We start from the raw sequence: 11,138 nt of genomic DNA, 5'->3' as shown, positions 1-11,138 counted from the left end.
GCGGCAGAGCGGCAGAGCGGCGGAGGCGGCACCGAGCGGCGGAGGCGGCGTGACGCAGTGGAACAGAGAGACGTGAGGTGTCACTCTGTCATTGAGGCCGCGCTTACACACCACACAAACACAAGCGCTAATCTGTAGAAAGACTCATTATTAAAGGTTCAATATTACGACAAATGGAGCTTCAGGCCATCTTGTAATATGGTTAACGCATCAAAAACAAGCCTAGAGTTGTTTTGTTTCATTCACACATGTCTGAGTAACTCTTTATTATTAGTCTGTCTACATCTCCAAATGGCATTTAATAGTTCACAGCTCCTTCACCTTTAGTTCAGTAGAGATGGACAATTCCCGGTCCGAAATTACCAAATGATTCTAGTGAAGGTGTATGGACTTTAAAAAAACAGTACACTTTCTGTATCCTGACATCACAAGGTGGAACAGAGTATTTTCTGTCTGAGAGAAGAACTCAGCCTAAATGTGCAGGTTTGTGTGTTAAACATGAGAGAATGAAACAAAACACAAGTCCAGGTGTGTTTGTGATGAGGAAACTGCATAGGCTATAGCATAGATCTAACGATGGCCTAATATGGGCCCTTTAATATTGATCGTCTTTGTTTAACAAAACGCTTCCACACTTTTCTTGTCTTTTTGTGTCTTGTTTCCATGGAGACGTGTTCCAGGTTCAAATGAGGCCAAACGAGGGACACTCCCACAGCTCAGAGCCCACACAGAGTAAGCTCTTTCAGAGATGGAGACACAGACGATCTTTGCGTGTGTTGGGGCGGTGTGTGGCGCCCTCTGCTGGCTCCTCTACGCACCTGCAGCAGGTTTGGACATTTTCTCAAAAACACATTTTATAGAAGTTAAAAGTCGGTGTAGATACAATACTCAGTTTATCGTTGTACGATGTGCAATGAGAAGTGTGTGCACGTGATAATTACTCTCAATAATAACCGTTACTATCAACTTAGCATTCAATATATGATAGATGAAACAACATATTTTGTGGCTCAAATAGTTAGATAATATTTTACTATCCTGAAGGAAATTCATTTTTCAGGCAGCAACAATACATATTAATAATAACATCAGTAATCAGAGATTTTTGTTTGTTATGGTAAAACAACACGATTTGAGCTGTAGATGGTTGAATAAGTTCATTTCTATAATTATTGCTTCATTTGATTTGATTTGTTGGAGCTCAATCCTTTGTAGGATTCTGATGTTTGTATATTATCGTTTATCGCTATATTTCTCGATATCATACTTCAAAAACATTACATTTAAAAATAACAGCTTATCTTTGTTGGTAATTTTTTTTTAATTAAAAATGGTTTATTTGTGTATGACAAAATACATTTATGTAAACATTTTTCACTTAAGGAAAAAACATGTTACACTTTGATTTACTACAAATAATAATGAATAATAATGCATCAGTTTTATACAGCACTTTTTTTGGACAATCAAAGATGCTTTACAGAACATACTAGTAAATAGATCCAATTTAAAGGGCCCATATTACACTATTTACTGTTGTTGCCGCATCACAAACACACCTGGAGTTGTGTTTTGTTTCATTCACACATGTTTAACACACAAACCCTGCACATTTAGGCTTTTGTGAACACTTTGTGATGCCATGTAGTAACACAGGAAGTGTGTGGGTTTTTTTTGTATTTATTGAAGAAAAGGCTAAATGAACTGTTAACTTGAAAACTATTGCTTCATGACATCACAAGATGGAACAGAGCATTTTGAGCTTCGGAGATGCAGACGGACTAATAAAATGTTACCCATGTGTGAATGAAACAAAACACAACTCCAGGTGTGTTTTTGAAGAGGTAACAACATTAGAACACAACTTAAAGCTCACAAGAGTCAGTTTTGTGTAATACTTTAAACATTTAAAGTTTTAAACCATTTTCAACTGCTCTGCCTACAGTTCCTATATTTTTAGAGCAGCGTCATTGACCTGTACAGAGCACACAGGCCTCTGCTGACCATTACTTTTCTGCTGGCCCTTGTGCTGACCCCTGACCCTTATGCTGACCCCTGACCCTTGTGCTGACCCCTCCGTTGGCATTGACAGTCTTGAGTTGTTTTTAGTCTGAGTTCTGCTGCAGAGAAAAGAACCATTCACCTCGAGCCAAAACCATCTCCAACATCAACACAGACTCAGAGCGCCAGCAGCTACTGTCCTCTGCACCTGGACCAGGACCAGGACTAAGACCAGGACCGGAGCCAACACCAAAGACCAAGACCAGGACTAAGACCAGGACCAGAGCCAACACCAAAAACCAAGACCAGGACCAGGACTAAGACGAGGACCAGGACCACAGCCAAGACCAAAGACCAGGACTAAGACTAGACCAGGGCCAGAGCTAAGACCAAGACCAAAAAACAAGACTGGGACCAGAGCCAAGACTTTGACCAGAGCCAAGGCCAGGACCTGAGCCAAGACTAGGACCAGGATCCAGGTCAGGACCTCGCTGGACTCTTCTCCAGGTGTGAATGGGCACATCACTGTGTGGGAATGAAACTAGGGACATTGTGGTTGAGGGGCGAGTGTGTGACTGTGTGTCTGTGACTGTGTGTCTGTGTGAGTGTGACTATGTGATTGTGACTGTGTGGCTTTATGACTGTGTGAGTGTGGTACTGTGTGACTGTGTGATTGTGTGTTTGGGTGACTGTGTGAGTCTGTGACTGTGTGAGAGTGACTGTGTTGCTGTGTGACTGTGCCTCTGTGTCTGTCTGACTGTGGTTGTGTGACTGTGTGATTGTGTGATTGTGTGACTGTGTGACTGTGTGACTGTGTGATTGTGTGATTGTGTGATTGTGTGACTGTGTGGCTGTGTGACTGTGTGACTGTGTGGCTGTGTGGCTGCGTGGCTGTGTGACTGTGTGACTGTGTGACTGTGTTGCTGTGTGACTGTGTGGCTGTGTGGCTGTGTGACTGTGTGACTGTGTGGCTGTGTGACTGTGTGACTGTGTGACTGTGTGGCTGTGTGACTGTGTGACTGTGTGATTGTGTGACTATGTGACTGTGTGACTGGGGTCTATAGGGTCACACTGGCTCTGATCTAAGTCCAGGATGTTTTCATTCATGCACAAAGTCAATGGTTCAGCCTTGACCCTGACACAATTCACTTAAACCACATAATCTGCATTACTGATACTGTGCACTGACGTCATGCTGGGGGTGTTCTAAATATATTTCTATGGTGGAATGTTCAACAGTTACCATGGTGACGCAATGCATTAGCAAAAAAAAGTTCAAAGATCATCTGAAAACTCAAGGAAAAAACAAAATGAATTTGAAGAGCACATTTTCAGGGGCCTGTGATCAAACAGGTTTGAAATTCGTGCGACCCACAATTGGCGATCGGGAGCTGGTCGTGAGGGATTAATCGGTTCTCGTTACCCCATGTTACACAAAGCTCGACACACAATTAAGACAATACTCGGCCAGATCCTAAAAACAGTCGGACGGTGAAAAATCTGCTCAAAAAAAGCCAAAAATCGCAGTGTATGCCGAGCCTTGGATTGTATAGTGTGAGAACATAGATTGTGAGCTGTGAACGTTTAAACTTTTAGATTTGGTCATACAATTTGAGCTGGGGCTGAGTGAAACCATCAAAAATATCGCATAGTGTACGTGTGGCATAACAGCACAGATCGGCTCACCTGTTGGGAGTTGTTTTGTATGAATAAAGGTCAAATTCAACATTTACTTTCACTTGTTGACAGAGTGCTTTTTGTTTAAGTTCAAAGTTTTATTCAATACAACATGATTTTTTGTGCAAAAATAGTAACCGTTTTTACAGCCGTGATACACTGTAGTGTTTAAGGTTTGATTTCCGATCCCAATCGTTGGTCTGTGCTAAAACCATACAGGAAAACAAGCATCACGTCAGTGGGTTTACAGACAAGGCATTCATTCATCATTTGAAAATAATCCAAAATAATTAATAAAGTCAATCATATGTGCATGTTTACAGATGATAAATGTCCCATATCATGCAATTTTCTGATCTCTGTTCTAATGTTATTTCCTCATCACACACAGACCTGAAGTTGTGTTTTGTTTCACTCACACATGTTTAACACACAAATCTGCACATTTACACTGAGTTCTTCTGTCAAACCAAAACAGGTGCACCTTGTGATGTCATACGGTAATACAGAAAGTACTCCACTGTGTTTTTAAACTCCACACACCTTCACTAGAATCATTCAGATCATTTCAGACCTGGAATTGCCAATTCTCTACTAACTAAAGTTAAAAGGAGCTCTTAAGATGAAAACTACCACTCGATGACATCACAAGGTGTAACAAAGCATTTTGAGCTTTGGAGATGTAGACAGACAGATAAAGAGTTCCTCAAACATGTGTGAATGAAACAACACACAACTCCAGGTCTGTTCCTGAGGTAACAACATCAGAACATGACTTAAAGCTCACAAGAGTCACTTTAGTATAACACAAAACAAAAAACAGAAACATGGATTTAAATGGACAAAAAAAGAATGTGACTGTTTCCAGTGCGTGAACATTTATGGATGTCTTAAAACACACACCAAAAACATAAAACTCTTCAAAGTGCATAAAAAGATCTGTGAAGTCTGTGTACCTGGGTCAAGTTTAATTTATCTTAAACACGAATGTAAACTACATGCAAAATATTTTAGTCTCACATTGGCTCATTTAAACCAGATGCCCTTACTATCACTCTAGATGTTATCTGTTCTAGAATTATTCATTTCAGTCAAAGTATTGATAACCTGAAACAATATCAGATATGAGTGCAGTTGTGAGTACAGAAAAGCCCTCACATAAACCGTTTAGCTCATTATGAACACGTTTGAACGGGTTTGAACAGGTTTAAAACATAAATAAAATAAAAAAAGTATTTCCAAAAGTGATTCATATAAATTTAAGAAATGTAATCATCCATTTTATTTTGGCATGAATATCTATACTTTTCCATACCTTATCAGTATTAAAATATTGACATTTCAATCTGCCTGTCACAATCTGCAAGTCTCAAATCTTTGACCTGAAGTTCAAGTCAAGTCCAAAGTCAAAGACAGGCAAGTCCAAGTCGAGTCTCGAGTCACTGACCCATAAGTCCAAGTCAAGTCCAAGTCGTCTGCTTTGAGCTTCAAGTCATTTCAACCAAAGTTTGCAATTTATATGAATTTTAAACTAAACTGGTATATTTATATATGAGTATTTATGTAAGAGTTGTAGAAATGCAAATTTTTCTTTTTAAGTGTCTTGTCAAGATCTTAGTGTGAATTATTACGGTCAGAATAGAAAGTCTTCTCAAGTCACAGGGCTCAAATCCAAGTCGAGTCCTAAGTCTTAGTCTATTTTATTGGATTAGAGTTAGTCTCAAGTCCTAAAAATAGTGACTTGAGTCCAAATCACAACTTGCAAGTCCCCACCTCTGCTAATGAGATTATATTGAAATGAATGAATTATTGCATTTATATGGCGCACACACACGCACGCACACACACACACACACACACACGCGCGCGCGCGCACACACACACACACACACACACACACACACATGATGGATGCTGTAGAGGCCATTTGATGTGCTCTCATTCTTATTTCAAATAAAGTGATAAACATTTGTGTTTGTTATATTATCTGAATAAAAGCGACAGACATTGATTTGGCTGTTGTTTGGGAAGTGTCTGGGCTCCTGACACTTCCTGCTAATCATATATATCCTACATATACAACGTAAACAACAGTTGTGTTTGAACATGTATTCACACAAAGTGCCTCTGTAGTTAGTGTAGGGATAAATAACAGCTACATAACACACTTTTGTCTTATTTTATCTTTGGAAATAAATGCTGTTTTCAGTCCCTGGCATCTGTTGGTATTGGTAGATACTTAAAGCTATAGGATCAAAATCTCAGAACTGAATAAACTTGATCGGCGCATCCTAAACTGAAATCCTTGAATCCCCCTTAAGGCCCAGGCTTTATGTTACCACATATACTTTTTCAGTACAATGTCCATTATAAAATATCCATGTTTTGGTGTTCATCTGCCCATGACTTCACATGTCCAATCAGGGCCGTGTTGTGTTCTTTCTCAGAGTTTGATGAAGAGGACAGCGGTGACCAGAGCGAAGCCCAGCAAGAGCATACACACTTTGGGCATGTTGCTCCTCGGCGCCCCCTGGAGCTCGTGAGGCAGAATCTCCATAAAGGTGATGTAGATGAAGGTCCCGGCCGCTATCCCCTCCAGAGAGCTCCTGATGATCTGCTGCTGGGGAGAGCTCTTGGTCTCCTCCGTCAGCCCCACCCCGATAGCGATGCCCAGAGGGGTCATGGAGGCGAAGAGCAGCAGGCAGCCAGCGGTTACTGAACGCCGAATCCTGCCCTGAATCAAGCGAAAACACAGACTGACCGCTATGATGCTTTTATGAATGACCAGAGCCAAACACAGCTCCAACACCTCCTTCTCCTCCTCCACCAAACCCACGGCGAGGCCCTCAAACACCGAGTGCAGAGACAGGGAGAAGACCAGGATGAAGGCGCGGAGGGCGGACTGCGACGTGAAGTCCAGCTGGTGGTGGTGGTGGTGGTGGTGGGAGTCATCTGATTGGCTGGATCTGTGCGGAGGGGCGGAGTCAGGCGTTTGCACGTGGTTTGAGTCCAGAAGGTGGCGTCGCTCGTCATAAACTGAAGAGGAAGAGGAGGAGGAGGAGGAGGAGGAAGAGGGTTTGAAGGACAAAAGGATCTGCTCCAAGATCAGCACCAAGAAGAAGCCCATGGCCATAATGAACTCAGGGAGGGGGAACTGCAACTGTAACCAGAGAGATGAGAGTTAGACCAGGACAGAACCAGGACTGAACCAGGACAGAACCAGGACTAAACCAAGGCTCAACTAGGACTGAACCAAGACTAAACCAGGGTCAAACCAGGGCTAAACAAAGACTAAAAAGATCAAAACCAGGCCTTTACCACAAGAAGATAAACCAGTTCTAAACCTGGACTAACCTGATGTAAACCAAGATTGGTTTTGGTTTAATAGTGTTCTAAACCCGTTCTAAACCCTCTAAAACCCGTTGTAGCAATGTTCCTCTCACGGTGATGCCGGCGTTGCTGAAGGCCTGCTGGATGCCCTGCAGATAGTCTGGGAGCAGGTCCAGGAGACATGTGGCGAAGAACACTCCTCCAGCAAAACAACTAGTGAGACTGAGCACGCGACGCCGAAGCTCTGAGGAAGAGGAGGAGACAGGGGTGTTAGAACCTGTGGAAAACCAGGCCAGAACCAGTCCAAGGGCAGTACAAAATCAGTCCTAAAACCAGTCTGCAAACCAGTCCTAAAACTGGTCCAGGACCAGTCTTAAATCTGTCCATGTACAATCACCTAGAGTCCAATGTGATGTGGCCCTTATAATTGAAATCCTGGTCCAGACCTGGACAGGGACTGGACAGTGTGTTCTACAGTTCTGATGAAAGACCCACAGCAGAGGACACACCTGCACCTGGGCATTATCACAGAACAGCAAACTGAAGCAAACTTTTCTGGGTCAAGATCATTTTTAAACATTATTATCCACCACGGTACAAATGTAATCCACTGTACACTTGGTTCCACAGCCTGTTAGATGGTCTAACCCAGAACTAATCCAGGTCTAACCCAGGACTAACCCAGGACTAACCCAGATCTAACCCAGAACTAATCCAGGACTAACCCAGAACTAATCCAGGACTAACCCAGGACTAACCCAGGTCTAACCCAGATCTAACCCAGGACTAACCCAGGACTAACCCAGGACTAACCCAGGACTAACCCAGATCTAACCCAGGTCTAACCCCTAACCCAGGACTAACCCAGGTCTAACCCAGGACTAACCCAGGTCTAACCCAGGACTAACCCAGATCTAACCCAGGATCTAACCCAGGTCTAACCCAGGACTAACCCAGGACTAACCCAGGACTAACCCAGGACTAACCCAGATCTAACCCAGGACTAAACCCAGGATCTAACCCAGGACTAACCCCTAACCCAGGTCTAACCCAGGACTAACCCAGGACTAACCCAGGTCTAACCCAGGACTAACCCAGATCTAACCCAGGACTAACCCAGGTCTAACCCAGACTAACCCAGATCTAACCCAGGTCTAACCCAGGACTAACCCAGGATCTAACCCCTAACCCAGACTAACCCAGGTCTAACCCAGATCTAACCCAGGACTAACCCAGATCTAACCCAGGATCTAACCCAGGACTAACCCAGGACTAACCCAGATCTAACCCAGGACTAACCCAGATAACCCAGGACTAACCCAGGACTAACCCAGATCTAACCCAGGACTAACCCAGGTCTAACCCAGGACTAACCCAGATCTAACCCAGGACTAACCCAGATCTAACCCAGGACTAACCCAGATCTAACCCAGGTCTAACCCAGGACTAACCCCTAACCCAGGACTAACCTCTAGACTAACCCAGGACTAACCCAGGTCTAACCCAGGATCTAACCCAGATCTAACCCAGGACTAACCCAGGACTAACCCAGGTCTAACCCAGGACTAACCCAGACTAACCCAGGACTAACCCAGGACTAACCCAGGATCTAACCCCGGATTAACCCAGGTCTAATTTAGGATTAACCCAGGTCTAAACGAGTCCAAATCCAGGTGGAACAGGCCTGTACCTGGGTTGTGGGTGCAGCGGACCAGGCACATGGGGCTGACGCCGAAGATCAGAGTGAGGAAGAGGAGCAAAGCCAGAGCCCCCAGTTTCACCTCCAGAGCTGGAGCTACTCCCAGAGAGCGACTCCACAAGGGCACTGCCATCTCTGTGACCTCTGACCTGAGACCTGGGAGCTGCAGAGGGGTCGCGCCGCAGCCGTCCACCTGACACCCACCAACACAAAGTGAAAGTGAACGTGCATTCTGATCCAAAGAATTGGAGCATTTGAACAGAATGGACACGATTAACAGAAGGCTCCGGTTTTGAAGACCCATCATTTCCTCCACAAACAAAATCTCCTTCTGTCTTACTGAGCATAAAAGCTGCTGTCCCTGTAGTTTAGATCTGTAAAACCTCTTCTGAAATGTGATTCTTGTGTTTATCAGTTCAAATTTCAGCCTTGTTGATTCTTCTGGACATGTTTGAGGCACGACTGCTTCACACAAATGTAATGTATGAAGTCGAGTTGAGTTTCTGTACAGTACTTCATTCTATATTCATGGCTTCCTGACTTTTCATCATTATATTTTCCTTTTAAATTCTTTGTCGCTATGGCAACAGTCGTCATTTCTCATCATTCTGAACCTCGTGAGAACCATCAGAGAACAAATTTGCTAAATGTGAAATTCCTTTGACTATTAGTGACTCCCAATTCAGTTATAACCAAAAGTCTAAACTTTAACTAACAAGGACTAAAACAAAACTTAACCAGGACTAAACCAAAACTAAACCAGAACTAAAGCAGGACTAAAGCAGGACTAAACCAGGACAAAACCAGGGTTAAACCAGGACTAAACCACGACTAAAGTAGGACTACACCAGGACTAGAGCAGGATTAAACCAGGACTAAAGCAGGACTAAAGTAGGACTAAACCAGGACTAAAGCAGGACTAAACCAGGACTAAAGTAAGACTAAACCAGGACTAAAGTAGCACTAAAGTAGGACTAAAGCAGGACTAAAGCAGGACTAAAGTAGAACTAAACCAGGACTAAAGCAGGACTAAAGTAGAACTAAAGTAGGACTAAAGCAGGACCAAACCAGGACTAAACCAGGACTTAAGTAGCACTAAACCAGGACTAATGCAGGACTAAAGTAGGACTAAACCAGGACTGAAGCAGGAATAAACCAGGACTAAAGTAGAACTAAAGTAGCACTAAACCAGGACTAAAGTAGCACTAAAGCAGGACTAAAGCAGGACTAAACCTGGACTAAAGCAGGACTAAAGCAGGACTAAAGCAGGACTAAAGTAGGACTAAAGCAGGACTAAACCAGGACTAAAGCAGGACTAAAGCAGGACTAAAGTAGGACTAAAGCAGGACTAAAGCAGGACTAAAGCAGGACTAAAGTAGGACTAAACCAGGACTAAACCAGGACTAAAGTAGAACTAAAGTAGGACTAAAGCAGGACTAAAGTAGGACTAAAACAGGACTGAAGCAGGAATAAACCAGGAATAAACCAGGACAAAAGCAGGACTAGAGCAAGACCAAACTAGAACTAAACCAGGACTGAAGCAGGACTAAACCAGGACTAAACCAGGACTAAAGTAGAACTAAAGTAGCACTAAACCAGGACTAAAGCAGGACTAAACCTGGACTAAAGCAGGACTAAACCTGGACTAAACCAGGACTAAACCAGGACTAAAGCAGACTAAAGCAGGACTAAAGCAGGACTAAAGCAGGACTAATACACTAATATGTTCAGAATCCAGTGGAATAGGCCTGGCAGACGCGCGTATCTCCCTCCGCTCTGGTTTAAACTGTGCATCTTGTGACTGACTCGCGCCCACGTTTCTCTGAGTACATAAACATAAAAACCGAATTGATTTTTACACCGGGGCCAAACACAAAAGTCCCTCTTTAACGGGACCAAAGTCTAGTGCAGTGTCATTCCATATGTAATGTTTACGCGCTGGTCATTACACGTTTACGAGAGCCATGTGCCGCGGTCCCTGCTATAGGATACCATATAAAAGCATTTAATGGACAGCTAAAGCTCAACTATGGAACTTTGCTTACTCCTCTATCCTTCTTATTCTGGCTACTTTGATTTACGCTTCAAAATCTTAAACGCGCTGTAGCCAAAATAAAGTGAATAACAGATTAATTATCAATAGGAAAAGTACACAGAGTACCATTTCAAACTTGTGGACGAGCCAAATAAACACAAAATTGACCAAAAAAAACAAGTGTATTTGAACTCACCGGGTTTAGCCTCCGCTCATACGGTTTGTTTAGAGACGGATCAAGCGAAAGGAAGCGGCGGGTAAAGTCCAGAAAAGTGTCTAAAACGAAGCGACAATCTGCGTGAATTTCCCGGAGAGTTTCGGTCCCGAGCGCAAGGAGTTCGGGAAGTGTGAGTCAGGACGTCATCAGCTGATCCCAGTCTCTCCCGTGCGTCAAAT

General features: G+C 43.3%; 1 protein-coding gene across 1 annotated transcript; it reads right to left on the bottom strand.

The window, feature by feature from the left end:
• Positions 1-3,755: 3,755 nt before the first annotated feature.
• Positions 3,756-11,138, bottom strand: LOC110157894 (zinc transporter ZIP1). The gene is made up of 4 exons (XM_020922282.2): positions 10,939-11,138; positions 8,699-8,900; positions 7,122-7,252; positions 3,756-6,838 (listed from the first exon to the last, which is right to left on the bottom strand). The coding sequence occupies exons 2-4, from the start codon at positions 8,838-8,840 to the stop codon at positions 6,122-6,124; spliced, it is 990 nt and encodes a 329-aa protein (XP_020777941.2). The 5' UTR covers positions 8,841-8,900; positions 10,939-11,138; the 3' UTR covers positions 3,756-6,121.

This window comes from Boleophthalmus pectinirostris, unplaced genomic scaffold (assembly GCF_026225935.1).
Source record: "Boleophthalmus pectinirostris isolate CB_2022bp ecotype Guang Dong unplaced genomic scaffold, ASM2622593v1 HiC_scaffold_6, whole genome shotgun sequence".
NCBI lineage: Eukaryota > Metazoa > Chordata > Actinopteri > Gobiiformes > Gobiidae > Boleophthalmus > Boleophthalmus pectinirostris.
Note: the sequence above shows the minus strand (reverse complement) of the source record. Positions and strands in the feature narration are given on the sequence as shown.